At 40.2% G+C, this 18,949-nt stretch overlaps 1 protein-coding gene and 1 pseudogene across 2 annotated transcripts in view; both read left to right on the top strand.

The window, feature by feature from the left end:
• Nucleotides 1-18,949, top strand: part of Psmf1 (proteasome inhibitor subunit 1) — a 37,090-nt gene that overhangs the window by 14,347 nt on the left and 3,794 nt on the right. Inside the window, exons 1-2 of one of the 2 annotated variants that reach the window (XM_023707895.1) lie at nt 7,590-7,681; nt 11,920-12,105. In XM_023707895.1, coding sequence (XP_023563663.1) covers nt 7,605-7,681; nt 11,920-12,105 — 263 coding nt within the window. In that variant the 5' untranslated portion in view covers nt 7,590-7,604. Of the gene's footprint in view, nt 1-7,589; nt 7,682-11,919; nt 12,106-18,949 lie in introns of those variants that run through there. The other variant, XM_004647648.2, reaches the window with a different exon arrangement.
• LOC105741170 lies at nt 1,561-4,950 on the top strand (annotated as a pseudogene).

Raw genomic sequence — 18,949 nt, 5'->3', positions numbered from 1 at the left:
AATCCAGCTGAGGGCCTGGATCCCATCACAGTGTCTTATGTGAGTCCAGCTGAAGACCTAGAGCCCACAACAGTGTCTTATGTAAGTCAATCATGGATCTGCACTGAGATGGCCTAAAGGTCAGTGGTAGAAGCTAGAAAGTAAGTCTGCACCAGGGATGAAGGATCTGTACCACCAGGCTGAGAGATCTGCACTGGAACCAGGAAGTGACACTCAAAGTAAGGACCAGTGCCATCAGTAACAGCAAAGTCTAGAGCCTCTCTGATGATGAGAACAACTGAGTTCATATCAGAAAAGCCAGCATAACAGACTTCTTCAGAAGCATCAACAGCATACCATCTTTCCCTCCTGTTATCCTCAGGTAGGCCTTCCACACCGAGAACTATGCTGACTGAGTTCAGGTGGGGTGTTACAAGTTGGCCATCAGTTAACCCACCACACCCCTCTAATCTTGGTGATCTTTTTTTACTGATCTTTTTACTGTCTTCATAGTTTTGCCTTTTCAGAGTGTGTAGTTAGAAAATGATTTCATATGGACAGTCCTTCAGAGTGGCTGTATCTTGTATTCCCACCAATAATGAATGAAATTTACTATTGTTCTGTCATAGGTGTTTTGGATTTAGGCCATTCTAATACTGGTATTTTATGTTTTTAATTTGCAATTCCCTAAAGACATATGGAACATCCTATGCTTATTTGCCATTTATATTTCCTTGGTGAAGTGTCTGTTCAAACATTTTTGCTGAAGTTAAAATTGGTGAATCGTTAATGAGTTTTTAAGGTTCATCATACCTTTTTTTATGTATTTAGTACAGGGTCTATAGTGTCTTACTACACAGATCAGACTTGTGATACTCCCTGTTTTTCAGCCTTACACGTGCTGGGATTACAGGCATGCGCCACCATGCCCAGTCTCAATCGTAGCCTCAATGCCCCCAGGGTGGGGTGGTACATTGTACATTTTTGGTAACAGTCCTTTATTTGATAGTTGTTTTGTAAATATTTTCTCCCAGTGTTGCTTGTCTCATTCTGTTGCCATGCTACACTTTTTATTTTGAACTTCACAGACCACCCCCCTAGAGATGATTTGCAGAAAAAACAGTAAACACCCAATTAATTACCCATCATGTAGATTCACCAATTTTTAACATTTTGCCACTTTTTCTTAATTTTTCTTGAATTAGCAAAAAAATATTTGCAGACTTTATAACTTTCATTTCTAAATATTACTTAGTTACATTCTTCATTGCTGAGATAAAGTACTTGATACCCAAAGTTAAAGGGGGAAATGTTTATTTAGATCATAGTTTGCAGAGATTTCAGTCCATAATTTCCTGGCTTCTGGGCAGGATGGCACATGGCAGGGCAGCAAAAGTTCATGGTGGCAAAAGATAGCACACACAGTAAGAGAGAGAGGACAAGGCTCTTCATGTTTCTTTTTATTTTATGCATGCATTTGGGCTAATTTATTACTCACATTGTCAATGACAAACTCTAGATTCAGCCACCTCCAAAAAGTCCAACCCCTGACTTCATGAGCCTTTGAGTGGACATCTAGACATGAACTGTAGCAACAACAGTGTGAGTAACACAGGGGTGTCCTACTGCCTACCCTTCCTACAGTTATAATGCTTGGGAAATGTAGCATTGGTACAATACTATCTAAAGTACAGCTCGTGTTCTAATTTCAATAGCCATGCCAATGATGTCATTTTGTTGCCAATCTAAAAATTGCACATTGAATTAATGCTGGGTCTGTTTAATCCTCTTTAATCTGGCACAATTTCCTGGACTTTTTAAATTTTTTTTAATGTATTTGTTTGGTACAGGATCTCACTACACAGCTTGGACTCAGTGATCCTCCCGTTTTCAGCCTCCTCAGTGCTGTGCCACCACATAGGCCAGTTTGGTGTGGCATGTGGTGCCAGGGATCAAACCCCGGTCCCTGTGTTTGCCTAGGCAGGCGCTTAGTCCACTGAGCTATCTCAATGGCCCATATATTTTAATTTTATTGTTTTGCAAGACACTGTGAGAGGGGCTGGGGAGATAGTGCAGTTGGGCCTGAGTTCAGTCCCTGGCTCCACTAAAAAAAAAAACAAAAAAACACTGAGGGGTGTGTGTGTGTGTTTCATTCATAATAGGTAAACACTCTACTACTGAGATATTCACTGCAGTCCTAACATTGGTATTTGTGAAGACTCAAGGTCAATTGTAGAGAATGTTCAGATTGTTTTCTTGTGGTTAGTTCCTCAGATTGTTACCTCATTTGAGTCAGGTTGAACATTTCTGACAAGAACACTTCATAGGGTGAGCCTCTGTCCTCACCACTTTGTACCCAAGACATGGTGTCTGTCTTAACATAGATGCTCATAAATTTGCACACTTGATTATCTTTCAGATTTCTGTATAATAAAAACTGCTGCTAGTTTTGGAACCAGGAATTGAACTCAGGACCTCACACTTGCCTGGCAGGTCCTGTGCCACTGACTGAGCTAAACCCCTGGTATGACTTTTTATAGGACAGTAATTTTCTAGGCCTATCATTCTCCATTTTTAAATTAATATTTTTTATTTATTTATTTGTAAGATTTATTTATGTATTTGGTGCAGGGTCTTGCTACACAGCTTGGACTTCTAGTGATCCTTCTGTTTCAGCCTCCCCAGTGTTGGGATTATAGGTTTATGCTACCACACTCAGTTTTGTTGGTCAGCTCCATGTGGGGCTGGCACAGCATGCAGTTTAAGGGATCAAACCCTGGGTCCTTGCACATGCCAGGTAGGCACTTAGACTGCTGAGCTATCTCCCTGGCCCCAAGCTAATGTTTTTTAATATAAGATAATTTGCTGTTCCCCCGTCATCTTTATTTTTGATGCACTACATATTTTACATGTGTAGACTGGTGATTTTGTGTTCTTTCTTTATTCAGTATTATAGTCCATTTATGTAATTTTTGAATGTTCAAGTTCAGAGTTGACCAAAATTAACCTAGAGTTCCATCAGTAGGAGCTCAGTAGTTGGTTCCTTTTCCTTTTGACAGCATCTTGGTGGTTGCTAAGGCCTGGGGGAGAAGAGAATGGGAAATTAATATTTTAATGGGTTTAAAGTTTTAGCTTAGGAAAATGAAAAAGTTTTGGAGGTAGATGATGATGACAGTAAAACACTATAAATGTACTTAAGGCTCCTGAGCTTAAAGATGTTACCATGAAAGATGAAAGTTTTTCTGCACAGAAGAAATAACCATTCTGTGGCTGAGGTTGATAGTGGTGTTTTAGGCCTGTACCTAGAGAGATGCAGCTTTGTCGATTGAAGTTGAGTCCTCAGAGGTGATCTGTCTTATTATGCAGTACCTGAAGGAGAACAGTTTATATTGGGAATTGGCTACCTTACAGGAGAAAACTCCTGTGTCTCTGAATACCATGGACAGTATTGAGAGTTTTGTGGCTGACATTAATAGTGGCCATTGGGATACTGTCTTACAGGCTATACAGTCATTGAACTTGCCAGACAAAACACTTATTGATCTCTATGAACGGGTAGTTTTGGAGTTAATAGAGCTCCGTGAACTAGCTGCTGCCAGGTCACTTCTGAGACAGACTAACCCCATGATCATGTTAAAACAGACATACCCAGAGCGGTGTATTCATCTGGAGAATCTCCTGGCGAGGTCTTATTTTGATCTTTGTGAGCCATACCCAGATGGAAGTAGCAAAGAGAAAAGAAGAGCAGCAATTGCCCAGGCCTTAGCTGGGGAAGTCAGTGTAGTGCCTCTGTCTCTTCTCATGGCATTGCTGGGACAGGCACTGAAATGGCAACAGCACCAGGGGCTGCTGCCTCTTGGTATGACCATAGATTTGTTTTGAGGCAAAGCTGCTGTCAAAGATGTGGAAGAAGAAAAGTTTCCTACACAGCTGAGCAGGCATACTAAGTTTGATCAGAAATCACATGTGGAATGTGCTCTATTTTCTCCCGAAGGTCAGTATCTGGTTACTAGATCTGTTGGTGGATTCACTGAAGTATGGACTACTGGAAAAATCAGGAAGGATCTTTAAGTACCAGGCCCAGGATAACTTCATGATGATAGGTGATGCTGTTCTCTGTATGTGTTTCAGCAGAGATACAGAAATGTTAGCAACTGGTGCCCAAGATAGAAAAATCAAGGTCTGGAAAATTCGAGATTTGAAAGGGCACACAATAAAGGGGTCACCTGTCTGAGCTTTTCGAAGAACAGCAGTCAGAACCTTAGTGCCTCCTTTGACCAAACAATTAGAATTCATGGTTTAAAATCTGGGAAAACACTGAAGGAATTCCATGGTCATTCCTCCTTTGTTAATGAAGCAACATTTACACAAGATGGACATTATATTATTAGTGCATCCTCTGATGGCACTGTAAAGATCTGGAATATGAAGACCACAGAATTTTCAAATGTCTAAATCCTTGGGCAGCACCACAGGGACTGATGTTACTGTCAACAGTGTGATTCTGCTTCCTAAAAACCCATAGCACTTTGTGGTGTGCAACAGGTCAAACACAGTGGTTATCATGAATATGCAGGGACAGATTTTTGGAAGCTTTAGCTCTGGTAAAAGAGAAGGCAGTGACTTTGTTTGCTGTGCCCTGTCTCCCTGTGGTGAATGGATCTACTGTGTAGGAGAGGACTTTGTGTTCTACTGTTTCAGCACTGTCACTGGCAAGCTAGAGAGAACTTTGACAGTTCATGGAAAGGGTGGTATTGCACATCTTCCCCATCAGAATCTCATAGTTATCTACAGTGAAGACAGACTTAAAGCTCTAGAAAGCACAATTCAACTTTTTTTTTTTTTTTTTCCAGAAAAAGCTGAAAGAAAGCATGTACTTAAATGAAGATAGATTTGTATGTGTTGCTGGGGGGTTGTTTGTTTTGTCTTTTTTAGGATAGCTTTTCTAAGCAAAGAATTCTCTGGTTAGCTGCAAGAGTAGTTTTCTGAAGCTTCATGTTTAGCAATTGCCTTTTGTAAAATACATTTTTAATATATTTGTTTTGTTTTGTTTTATTTCCCTTTCCCAGTGCCAGGAATAGGACTCACAGCCTTGTACATATTAGGCAAGTACTCTCACTTTGAGTTTAGTCCCAGCCCATAGTCTTAACAGGACCAATCACTTAAACGTTTTCATCATTCTTCCCTGGGGAATGAAGTACTAATGTTTTTTAAAAATTCTTTTCATTAATCTTAATGGTTAAAATTTGCCTTTTATCATAAAACTTGTAAATAAGTGTATTTGGTAGCTGAGTCCTATAACTCTGCTCCCATTTTTTCAAGATGTTAACAAACTTTACACCTTTCTGGAGATTACAAATAAAAAAGGAAGAAAGAAAGAAATCACCAACAGAGTAAAAGAAAATCCACAAATGAGGAAGAAATTACAGCCAATTGTCCCTCTGACAAAGGATTTTTATCTAGAGCATATAACAAATTTTAAAAATCAGGCCCTGAAAATTGAAAGACCCAGTCCAAAAATGGGCATCTGAGATGAATGTGTACTTCTCAGATGAAATAAAAATGGCAAGTAAATATGTAAAAAACTGTTCAACATCATTGATCATTCGGGAAATGCCAACTAAAACAACACTGGGATTCGATCTCACCCCAGAAAGAATGGCTATCATTAAGAAGTCAACCAATAACAAAGTGCTTGTGGGGCTGTGGGGAAAAGGAAGAGCCCTTCTCTACTGTTAGTGGGAGTGTGGAGTGGTGAACCACTATGGAAATCAGTATGGAGATTTCTCAAAAGCTAGGATTGGAGGTCCCTCCCACTCAACCCAGCTATTTCCCTCCTCGGTATCTTTCCAAATGAACTGAAAATATCGCACCATAGTAAGATGCATTTGGAAACAACTCAAATGCCTATCAACTGAGGAATGGATAAAATAGATGTGGTATTTTTATACAAAGGAATATTGCTCAGCTATAAAAAAGATAAACTTAAGGCTTTTTATAGGTAAGTGTATGCAACTAGAGACCATACTCAAATGAAATAAATCAGATCCATATGTGGAAATGTTGTACTGTTTCAGTGGGGTAAGAATCTGAAAGAGTAACTAAAATCTGAAGGTACCATAGATACTGTGAAAGGGAAAGAATCTGTTCAAAGTGAAGGAAAATTGAGATGAAAAAGACGGGAGGAAAGGAGGGGGGAAAGAGATATGGTTATGTATGTATTCAGGATGGCTTGGATAATTTTATTGCTGGTTTCTGCTGGTCTACAGAGGGACGCAGTTGATGACTTTTTCTTGTCCTTTTTAATTTCTTGTAACTGTTTAAAACCAATTTTGCATGCTTATATCTAATAATCTGAACAACTAATCTGAAGACAACATTAAGCAATACAGAAACCATTGTTGAATGCCTATTGTTTGATGAAATTCTGTATCATTTCTAATGGTTTTTTTTACTATTTTGTATTTTTAGATAATGATTAAAAAAAAGATGGCGAAGATGATACTTTTGTGTCAATGTGTATTTAGCCACAGTTAAAATTTTTCTTTAAAGCATTTCCCACTAGGGAATATTCAAGATTTTGGTAAAAGAACTAAATCTCAATGAGGCCTTAGAGCCTAGTACTCACCATCCTGCTTTTACCTTCTACAGCTTCCTCTTTTGTTGCTCTGCTTCAGCCATGTGGCGTTTCCTTCTCTCCCCTCAGACCTCATTCCTCTGCGTAGAACACTCTCCTCTGCTTCATACAGCCTACTCCTCCTGTCTATCTTGGCGTTCCAGTTTGTGTCAGTTCTCAGAGGGGCCTCCTTTTAGGCCTCACATTTGGCATTTCAGAAATGGGATGTTTTCTGAGTAGCTGCTTGGAGATCTTAAGGATAGGGTATAGGTCTTTTTTGCATGCCGTAGACTTATGAGTATCCAAACTTTTGGTTTGCCTGGGCCACAGTGATTGAAAAGGAATTGTCTTGTGCCATGTATACAATATATAATATATAATTACATATAGCAAAACTTCCTCTTTAAAAATTTTTTTTTTTTTTACAATATACAGACAGAATCACAGAAGCCTACAGGTGGTAGGTTGGATGCACTTGTGTGTAGATAAAGGAAGGAGGATGGGCAATGAGGTCAGACCTGGCTTTACAGAGAGTGCTAGTCTTCTGGGTGTTTCACACTGTGATTGGGATAAGGAAAGGAGCTTGGGGTGTGGTCTTTGATATGTCCTGGAATTCTACTGGGAGAGAAATTGACACAACTTGTGGATGAACCCAGGCATTTCCTAAGCGGTTCATGCTCATTAGAGCATTTAGTGCCCCCAGCAATGCTGAAAGAGGACTGTGATAGTGTCTTCTTTTTTTTTAAATCCATTTGTTATTGGGATTTGCATATGTATGAGGTTGGATATTTTGTTTTTTGTTTTGATTACCATGAAGTGAGGGACAAAAATGTACCACCACAGAGTGACAGGGTGTTGTTCTGGGAACTGAATGGGGTGTCAGCACATAGCCTGTTTAGCACTGGGCCCAGCTCTTAGTAATACACAAAGGAAAAAACTCATTGGCAGAAGCTATCTTCATGGAAACTGAGGCTCTAGGAGCTGGGCTGTGGATTGCCTCCTCTGCTCCATGGTGATAGCACTGTACTGCCTGCCTGTAGCCACCTTGGTCTCTCAAGCCCTCCTTGTGTGTCTCCCTTCTTTTACGTAAGAATTTGAACCCATGTTTAGGCATATTGGATTTGGTAAGGAGTTTAAACCTGCTTTGCTCCTTCTTCCCATGTCCTTTCTGTGTCAGACAGGATGAGAGGCTTTTACCACACCAAAATTATAGCTGTTCTACCAAGGCTTAGGAATTATGTAAGAACTTCTGGTGCAGGACTTGGCAGTTCTTGAGCCAGCACTGAGTTCTACAAGTAAACGTCTACATGGGTGGTCTTAGAGGTCTCCTGCCTGTGTCACTCCCAGCTCCTCTGAAAGGGAATGGGAGTTGGAATTTTCTCTACCCAGCTTGGGCAGGGAAGCAACAGAGTCCCACAGGCTCTGTGTGCGAGATGGGAGCATCTGTGCAGGGTTTATAGGGGCCAAAGGTAATAGGACCTCTAAGCCATTGAAGTCAGTTGTGCTTCTCCCTTGTGGGATTCTTTCTTCCTGCATAGCATTCTTCAGGATTGACATATTATCCTGGGGAGAGTGGAGTTGCTCTGGTGGGAATGGGAGGGGCACGAGTTGAAGTCCCTGCCTTATCCACCTTGCTTCTCCACTTGTCCTCCTTGAGTCCCAGTCTATTTTATGGCGATACATAAAAGTATATTCAAATTTAACCTTTTATTTTGAGATCCTGTAATTATAGACTTAATAGGCAATTCTAAGAAATAATAGTTACTTTTGTTTCATTGCTGAGATAAAATGTCCAATACTCAAAGTTAAGGAAGGAAGGGTTTATTTAGCTCACAGTTTGTGGCAGTTTCCATTCATAATCACTGGCTCTAAGGCAGGGTGGCACATGGAAAAGGCGCAGTAGTTCATGGCAGCTGGGGTGGCAGAAGAGAGCAAGAGCAAGCCTCTTTTTAGGGTGGGCGTAGCACTCACACTCCCAGCACCTAATTATGAACCAGTTGTGCACTCTAGATTCAGCCACCCTCTCAAAGTCTCCCTCATGCCCACATGAGGCTTTGAGGGAACATCCAGATACAAACTAGAATAGACCCTTATTGTGGTCACATTGTACAAGCTGCAATATAACATTACAATGTCCATCTGAGTTGTGTATGTTAATGGTTTGTATCTCGTATTGCTTGTAGTATTTCCATGGTATGTATAGCCCTCTGTTTAACCATTTACTAGTTGAAGAACATTTGAGTTATTTCCAGTTTTTGACTCCTACAAATAAACATTATGAACATTTGTGTACTATTTTTGTGTGCTCTTAATATTCATTTACCCAGAGTACAATGGCAATATCATGTTTAGTTTTATGAGAAAGGAAAATGGTCAGTTGTGGTGGTGCACACCTGTAATCCCAGCACTTAGCAGGCTAACGCAAGAGGTTCATTGCGAGTTCAAGACAACCTGGGCTACAAAATGAGCTCAAAGCCAACCTGAACTACATAACCAGACCCTGTCTCAAAGGAATAAAAAGAAAATGTAAAATGTTTTCTATCTCTTTTTACCATATTATACCTGCCACTAGTATATGTGTGGTTCAGTTTCTCTTTATCTTATATTACTGTTATATATAAATTTTTATTATCATTCTGTTAGATGTACAGTGATATGGTTTTAATTTTCATTTGCATATAATAACTAGTGAGTTTTGGTAGATGTCCTCAAGAATGTCAAGATAGATTATTATGTCATAGCCAAGGAGAGACAATTTTGTTCCTTATTTTCTGATACCTATTCTTCTTGGTTTTTTTGCCTTACTGCACTGCCTCTAAGTTCCTGTATTATACTAAATAAGTATGACAAAAGACTTGCCTTTATTCTCAGTTATTGAAGACAAAGAGTTCAGTCTTCACCATTAAATATATTTTTTTAACAGTAGATTCTCTTTATTATTTTTTTTTAACTTTTTTTTTTAAACTTTTTTTTTTTTTTTTTTTTTTTAATTTTGTGTGTGTGGCCAGCTCAGCCCACCAGGGGGCGGGGCGGCTGGCATGTGGTGCTGGGGGATTGAACCGCGTTCCCTGTGCTTTGTTTAGCTTGTTCTAAGTAGGCGCTTTAGACCACTGAGCCATCTCACCAGCCCCTCTCTTTATTATTAAGCTGAGGAAATTATCAATTCTTACTTCCCTCTATGTAATAACTCTGGTTTCTGTTCAGATCATATAAATCTTTCTTTTTCATTTCCCTTTTGGTAGTTTTTAAAATCATAGTTATGTTGGATTTTGTTCAGCATTTTTCTGTATTGATACAATCTTTTTTTCCTTTATTCATGTAGATTATATTGATTTGTAAGTATTAGAACAGTCTTGGATACCTAGAGTAAATCCTATGTGCTTATAATAGTTGTTTGGTTGGCTTTTTGAGACAAAGTCTCACTGTATAGTTCATGCTGGCTTGAACTTACTGTGGCCTTGAACTCGAGGGTACTCTTCTGCCTCAGCCTTCTGAGTATTGGGAATATAGGCATGTACCACCACAGTGCCCAACTTTGTTTATACAATTTTTTGTTGTTTATACATTTTTGTTTATATATTTTGTACATAAATACAAATTGTTTATACATTTTAATTCAATTTATTAGTGTTTTACTAAGGATTTTAGAACTATTCAGATTATATGTTGTAGCTTATGGTTTTAAAAGAATTAGTTGTTGAATGAAGTAATTCTTAGCATTCTCTTACTATTGTAGAATTTCCAAGAGAGTGAGGAGACCCAGAGGAATTATTTCAGGAGAACTTTAATAGTGCACCATCCTAGCCACTAGATACTCAAAACTAGGCTGGGTTTTGAACCAAGGAGAGGGCCCCTTTTATACAATTTGTGATGTCAAGCAAGTAGAGACCCAGAAGCGATGTTAGGATGCTGGGAAGTGTGTTTATAATCCCATGTTAGTTTTATCAGTGTTGGAACCCAGTATTCCCCTGGTAAGAGGAGATTTCCCATGAGTGAACCACCTGAAGTATCTCCCTTATCCATGAGAAAAGCACAGGACCTGGTTAGAAAAGCTCAAGTCCACATTCCTGAGGGAGGCACTGCCCAACGAGCTACTTGTGAAGGCTTTAGAGCTAAATTGTGCTTCACTGTCTCATATGTGCTTACAAATCTTGTCTTTTTTCTTTTCACATTTGTCAGTCTTAGTAGAAATTTGTCGATTTTATCCATTTTTAAAGTGTTTTTTGTTTCCTTATTTTTCTCTGTTTTGTTTTTTCAAAATTGTTGATCTCTGTTCTTATTTCCATACTTCTACTTGGTTTGATTGACTCTTCTTTTTCTTCGTTCTTTTTTTTTTTTTTTTTTTTTTGGTACTGAGAATCAGACTTGGGACCTTTTGCTTGCCAGGCATGTGCTTAAGCTGCTGAGCTATCTCCCTGGCCCTTTTTCTAGGTTCTTGAAGTCAGAATTCTGATGATTCATTTGAGATGTTCTTTTCTAATATAAGCATTCTGTGCTGTAAACTTTCTTCTGGACAATGGCTTAGCTGTATTCTACATACTCTAATAAGTGAATTTTGAGTTTAGTACTGTGCATTTATTTTTTCAGGACTTCCCCTTTGGTTCTTGGATTATCTAGAAGTGTGTTAATTTCAATCAAAGACTGTTTTGATTCTAGTGTGACTCTATGTGGTCAGGAAACATTCTGTATGATTTTACTTGTGAAGTTTGCTTTGTGACCCAGGACATGACTCATTTATCAGGTTTTTAGGAGCCCTAGAGACCTGCCCACTCCCTGTTGCTACAGTTATACCTCATATTATTTGTCTCTCACCAGCAGGGGAAAGAAGTCCTGGTAGGATGGGACAGATAGTAAGGGGCATTCTTTGAAGAATCCTGGATTATTGATAGAACTGAATTTGAGCACCAGAGCCCTGCCTACCCTGACCAGGAGCCTTGTTCATCCTTCCCATGGAGGCTTTGCTTTTTATGACCCTTCCCATGACACGTGATGACCACACAATGGAGCTGAGAGAGCATTGGGAACAGAGGAACCGCTAGTCCAGCCCTGTGCCCCTACACCCTTACCTGTTTCTAATGGGGTGGTAAATAAGGAGGGGTAATTCAGATGCCTAAGAAGCTCAGGCCCAAACTGAGGAGACAGCGCCGGGCTGTTGTCCCCCCTCACCTCGGTCCACCACTGGATGGCCTGTTCCCACCCTTGCAGACAGGCCAAACACAGGCTGAGAACCGTCAGGGCCGCCGCCCAGGTCGCCGCCGCCAGAATACTGTATCTAAAGTTGACAGCCAACAGCAAACAGTTGATTCCCCATCTTCCTCCTGTAGAACCTACAAGAATAGTGAAGAGCTTCGGTCTCGCATCGTATCTGGAATCATCACACCTCTCCATGAACAGTGGGACAAGGCTGGTGAAAGAAGTCCCCATCAGGAATTCCCTCCGGCCACCGCCAGAGAGGTAGACCCTCTCAGGATTCCTCCACACCACCCACACACCAGCCGGCAGCCTTCTTGGTGAGTACAGAGAGCCCATTGGGCAGCCTGTGCTTGTGCAACCCCACATCCCTCCCACATCCTGCCCCTTGGTTCCTCCCCCGTGTCTTCAATAAAATCACCAAACTTTTGGTGTGTGGCAAGAGAAGATGGAGACATTAATGGATAAATGCGTTCTTCTCTGCTGCCAGCTACCCTGTCTACCCAGCATCTCAGGTTGCCTGCCTCCTTTCTGAGGGCCAGTTCTGGGCTGTGTACAGTAGTACAGAGTTGCTGGCTGGGTGACTCCCAGTAACTGTGGAACACCCTGGCTGTCCAGGACTTTTGCAGATTAGGATGTCAACTTTAGAAGATTCTGCTCTGAAGGAGGAAGGAATAAAGATCAGGAACCTTAGTGTGTAGTTGAGATGACACATCCCAGTGGAAGCCCCTTGGTGTGTTGCTAAATGAGAGGTTGCCAGGGTTGGAGAGGGGCTCAAAAGTGGGCACATGATAAGTACTCAGTAAATGTTAATTGCCATTGTTTTTTATTCTGATTTGTAATTATATACTTTTGGTTAGTAAAAATAGGGAAAATTATGTAACTAATTGTCAATTCTATTTAACAAAATCTTTGAAAATATTGCATCCTGTTGATAAGGTTGAAAACAGTAAAAAGTGATTGGGACGGTTGAGAGCAGAATAAGATGACCTGTCTAGTGTCACCAACTGCTCAGGAGGAGGTGGAACCAAGGCTGGAGTCCAGGAATCCTCAGTCTCTTTGAAATGCTCCACCTGTGGTCTCATGAGAATATGGTGAAGATCTAGACAGTAGTTCAAATTGAGGAAGACTTTCAGACCTGAAGTAAATTACCCTATGCCTAGTCAGGTTTGATGATCCAAGCAGCAGAAACAACCTCTCTCACTTCCTGCAGGACACAGACCTATAACTCATCTCTCGCCTTCCACCTGCAAACCTCCAAATACAAACTGAATTTGGGGTGTCTGCCCTGGCACATAAAGAGCTTTGTTTTCCTAAGTGCAGTTCCATGTGTCTAGAAGCTGTCAAGGGAGAGGGGGCTGCAGGCTTCACACTGGCTATCCAGCCCAGAGTACAGCTGGAGAGGACAGTGCATTGAGGGAAAGTTGGAGGTAGATGGTGGGTCTGTCCTGTTCCTGAGGCATTCGTCTCCCTTAGGACCGCTCACATTTCTTCTCATGTACTGTCTTCCACCTTCAGAGCCAATAGTGGCATTTCAAAACTTCCTCTTGTCCAAGTCTGCTCTCTTGCCTTTCTCTTCTGCCGCTAGCCTGATGAAGTTCACTGTTACGGATTCCAGGTTGTCCCTTTTTTTGAGGTTGGCTGTGCCATATCACCAGAAACAGTCACCAGAGTGCTTTCACATTGCTTCCGTGCGTTTCAGGGCTTAGTAGGTATGGAATCTTGAAAAGGGCCAGATTCTACCTACCACATTGTACCCTCTTTCCTCTCAAATACAAATATATCTCCTTCCCCAGGAGTCCCAGGATTTAGCCCACTATTATGTCAACTCAGTTGAAAATCTTATCTCTATTTTATTAATGTGAAAGATCCAAATCTCATCATCAAAATCAGGTATAATGAGATTCCTGAGCAAAGTTTCATGACAGTTGACCAAGGAAATAAGTTATTTATTCCTAGTGTTATCTTCATATATCCATGGGACAGGCAAATGGTGACAGTTACCAATTTCCAGCACAGTGCTAAAGCACATGACAATTATTAATGACAACATTATTTATGGTTACACATTTGAATACCCATATCAGAGGAGGTTTATTTTTATTTTTTATTTTTTATTTTTTTTGGCAGAACTGGGGATTGAACTCAGATCCTTGCGTTTGCCAGTCAAGCGCTTATCCTACTGAGCCATCTCCCCAGCCCTAGGTTTATTTTTAGGGGAGGTTTATTTTTTGTTTTTGGTGCTGAGGACCAAACCCAGGGCTTCCAGCTTTCTAGGCAAGCATTCTACCGCTGAGCCAAATCCCCAGGCCCTGAATACCCATGTCAGAAATGGTATCAGTACCTGCAATAGAAGATTAAGTAAATTTTAAAACTTCACATAAGTGGGAATATTTCTTGGCTACTAAAAAAGTTAATAGCAATTAGGGAAGAGGTCAGCGCAAGAGGGTGATGAGGGTGAAAGTGATCAAAGTATGTGATATGTATGTGTGTATCAACCAAAATAAAATATATTTATTTGTATAACCAAAATGCACTAAAGAAAAAAGAAAGTATACATTCTATGTTTTAAAAAAGTTAGTAGCAAAGATAACTTGAGAAATGCAGTCCTACATGGAAGAAATCACTAGGACCCTAAATTAGAATTGGATAAAAGCATGCTTATGAAAAAAGATTCGGAAGAGTAGCAAAGATAATCATGCTAGAGTCATTATGGTAACATTTGTATGTTGAATGATTTACATTTTTTTACCACATAATTTGTGTGCAATTTTTTTCTTTTAAAAGTCTTTGGTCATTTTACCTACATGCAGTATTTCTGAGCCCTCTGAGCCCCTGGCTGGCCTTGGAACTCAGGATATCCTTCAAGTAGGGAGGAGGGAAGGGCAGTCGCCCTGCTTCCCAGACTACCACGGCAGATGCAGCACTTGTCTATGTACTCAAATTCCTTTCTAGTATAAGCAGCTCCTCTTCCTCATCTCACATTGCCATATTTGAGATGGACCACCATAATTTCAAAGCTAATCTTGTACAATGATTGGGAAGGAGCCACAAAGGTTGTAATCAACCAGACCAATGATATCAGAATACCTGGAAGATAGGAAAATGTGGTGTCAGGTCCCACCTTTGATCTTCTGAATTAGAATTCACATTTTAGCAAGATCCCTCTTCCCTGAATTTGTGTGCACATGAGAATTTGAGCAGCAGTGCTCCCTTAGTCATGCTGGAGGGTAAGGGATCTGCATGTAATTCAGGTCATCATTGATAGGCCCTCCATGAAACCACAGCCACACAGCCTAGAGAAACCTGGAATGCAGGCAGAGTGTTGCACTTGCCTTCACTAATATCTGTAATTACAGTCCAGCAGCCACATTTTGGTTTATACCAGTTAAGATGAATCTGGTCTATGGTAAGAACAGTCCATTCTGACTATCATACACCATGTGTGATATACCTGTCTGAGAAGTCCTCAGACAGTAAGCAAATTGGAAAAGATCAGAGCCTGAAGTACCACCAAAAAGGCAGTGAGCTCAACTTTTTCCCCCTCTAACATCTTCCCATCTAAACTCAAAAGATAAGGCAGGAAGTATTGGCATGGATGGGGAGTGCTTGCTCTTGGACAACCTCTACTTCAGTTTAAAGAAATACAGAAGGGGTAAGACTGGGGAAAACCTCCCTTGTTTGTTTTCCTTTTCTTCAACTGTAGCAGTGTATGGACACTGCATGTAAGGGAGACAAGACAAGACCGCCTTTCCAGTAAGAGAAATTACAGTCTCAAGAGCAACCCACTGTGTTTTTGGTTTTGTTTTCTGTTTTGTTTTTTGGGTTTTTTTCTTCCTTTTATCCTTATTCTAGTTGATTCTGGACAGAAGCAATCATAGGAAATACATAGACGGTCCAGATAAATAAATGTCCTGCTTACTGACAAAGGACCCAAGATAAGACTACCACCATCCACATGCCCCAAGAGAAATAGTACAAAGAGATCATGGAGGGAGGTGCTCAGAAGAAACCCCAGGAAGTTGTACAAGGACACCTGGCCTTAATAAAAAACTGTGGGGGAGATAATGTGCATAAGTAGATCTGATCCCAAATAGCATATCAAACACTTTTAAGAATAGAACTACAGGATAACCCACTGTCCAAGTCTCAGATTGGGCATTGGATAGCACAGATACGGTACAGTCCTTACTACTCCTGTAAGTCCTTTAGAAGCAGAACTAACTTGGAAACCAGAATTGGAGTTCAGATCCACCGAGTTGATTGCCTGCTAAAACAAAAATACCAGGATTCTCCATAAGCTTCATAACAATATGTTCCACATATTTTGGATAAAATCCAAAATTACTGGGCATAAAAGAACCAACAAAATTTCAGCTCACAAAAAGACAGTCAATGGATGCCAATACCAAGTTGACACAGGTGTTGGAATTAGCTGAGAAAGACTAGCTATTATAAAAATATTGCAAGAAGCAAGTGCAAACATATTGAAATAAATTGAATGATAGAACATGTCAGCAAATAATATATGAAGAACTAAAAGGGAATGGAAATTCATTTAACCAGATGTTAATCAAAGTTGACACCTAACTGACTGAATCTGCAGCAGAATTCATTTTACTGAAGAGTGATAATTTAAGGATAAGTCAATAAAAATTACCCAGCTGAACAGGAGAGAGAAAAGATTTAGAAATAAAGTCTCAAGAATCTATGGAGTAATTATAAAAAGTCTAACATTTACTTAAGTAAATAGAGTTGACTTTAGAAAACTCTTGAGTTTTCTAAAATACGTTTTATTGTTAAAAGCAAAAGCTATGAGAATGTATCATAGGATTCTCAGCACAGTACAGGTTGTGCCAGCTGTAATTACAAAAGGGAAGAGTTGAGCAATCTATGTATGCTGGGAAGGCTTTCTTGAAAAAGTAAAATGTTACTTCTAAAGAGACTGAACGTTATGTAATTTAAATCTCTTCAGCAACCATTACAAAATCTTTAAAAACAAATAGAAAAAAACCCCACATTAAATTAAAATTGAATAATAGAAACAGGAACAAAAAGTAGAAGTCATTGGCAAACTAATGATGGTAAATATAAACATAATAAAAATCACATTAAAGGTGACTAGCCTCAACACATCCATGTAAAAGAATATGGATGAATTTTGGAGTTGGTGGTGTCTGGCATAACTCTTGTCTGCTATTTACAGATACCTAGGGCCTCTGTGAGCCCTGCTATCCTCATCTTTAAAATAGAGAAGATAATGAAACTTACTCGGTTGGAATCTATAATTCCAAATTCCACTTTGGAATCTATAATTCCAAAATCAAAAGAGCTCTGAAAACGTAATGTTTCGTAAGACTGGTGCTCAATGTTGTGGTGAGTTTAAGGTGGCAGACCTAACCTGAAGTCACAGGAAGCTCTGTATCTTGAGCTATCCTAGGAGTGTGAATATTTATGCATCTTGCAGAAATATTTTGGTATTGATTGTAGCAGGGTGTTGCTTGGAAGTGTTAAAATACATTAATGTACCCATCATATTTGGAAAGGTAATGAAAACTTCTGAATTCCAAAACATACCAAAAGGGCTTTGGACCTTTTGGACCACAAGTCCAAAAGGACTTAATGTATCATCTTTTACTCATGAAACTTGAAACAGAAATGGATTACCGTCCGAAAATTGCATTTTAAAAATCTTTTAAAAATTAATTTAAAATAAAATTTGACATGTCTGATATAAAGCAACATCTTGGTAAATGGTGGTAGCTGTTGTTTTTCCATTCTTTCAGGCATTTCCTGTCAGGTAATCTTTTTCTGTCCAAAACTGTGGGTCACCATCTTGGCAGCCCCTGTGAGTACTACTGTTAGATTTTATATCTTTAAAAGACTCTGAAAGGGGCCGGGGAGATGGTTCAGTGGAATAAGTGCTTCCCTGGCAAGCACAAGGGCCTGAGTTCAAGCCCTGGTTCTGCAAAAAAAAAAAAAAAAAGCCCCTGAAATAGAGATTTTATGACAGGTCCATGCCCTCCAGCTAGATAATCCCAGACCCAGAGCTAGAGCATACCTTCTGTCTCCCAGTCTTGAGACCTTTCCAATTTGCCTGGCCACCTCCACTATTACATTATCAGTAATAGTGAATTTCTGTGCCTAGGTGTTATTTTATGTAAGACAAAAGCTGCATGCATCAGGAGGGAGCACTGTGTGGTCGAGGCCACCTTCTAGTCCTTTAGTGAGACCACTTTTGCAACAGGGACATCCTGCCCCAGGAGGCCCAGTCTTTCAGTCTTCCAGGTTTAAAATGGAGTCCTCTTTTCTTCAGTTGATTACCGGACAATGGGGAGTGGGACTAAAGTTGAAGGTCCTTGAATATAAATGGTTTTTTCAATCCCCAGAGCCCTCATTCAGTACATTTAAGACTGATACTTGGCCAGCTGTTTTAAATGGGTTCTAAGCATGTGCATAGTGAGTTTGGAGGAGTGTTTGTGTTGCAGTGAACCTGTGGTTGAGAGCCTACAGAATGTGCTGTGACAACTTCAAGTATACAAATTGTTGGAGTGCGCCTTGTAGCTGCCTTTCTATCCTTCTTGTTCTATTTTTTCTCCCTTCCCCATATAGGCTGGCATCCAAAGAGAAAAACAGAAATGACTGCACATTTCAGGAAGTCAGGCTTTTCACTCCCAGGTATTTTAACAGCCAGTAGAAGCTGTGTTTGCTGCTCTGCCAGGGGCACTTCATGGAGTTAGGTAAAATGCTTACTGCCCTCAAGTACCACCTGACCAGTCTCCAGAGGCCAGATATTATTGGCAGCCTCTAGGGGCAGTGACTCCTGGCTCCATGAACTGTGACTAAGGGATGGTTCCCTAGGTCAGAAAAATATTTCCTTCCCTTGGCATGGCATCGTGGCCTTGTCCACATCAATTCCAGTATCTTTTCCAGCCTTTTGGTGTAACTGTCTGGAGAACGGCTTACTTTTGGATTTCTTCCCAGTTCTCTAATTAATGGCTTCTTACCAGTAAGCGCTCCGATTACTTGCTGTGTTTGAGGCTTTTCCTAGTCTGGCAGAAGCCTGCCTGTGTCCCAGAGCTGTCACGTTTGTGTTGTTTGCCAGGGCTCCAAGCAGATTCTAAAGCACACATTTTAAAATACAAAATCCTGGAATGGGGAGAT

The sequence above is a fragment of the Octodon degus genome, unplaced genomic scaffold, assembly GCF_000260255.1.
Source record: "Octodon degus isolate 3935 unplaced genomic scaffold, OctDeg1.0 scaffold00317, whole genome shotgun sequence".
In the NCBI taxonomy this organism is placed as follows: Eukaryota; Metazoa; Chordata; class Mammalia; order Rodentia; family Octodontidae; genus Octodon; species Octodon degus.
The sequence above is the reverse complement of the archived record's forward strand: the minus strand, read 5'-3'. Positions and strand labels throughout refer to the sequence as shown.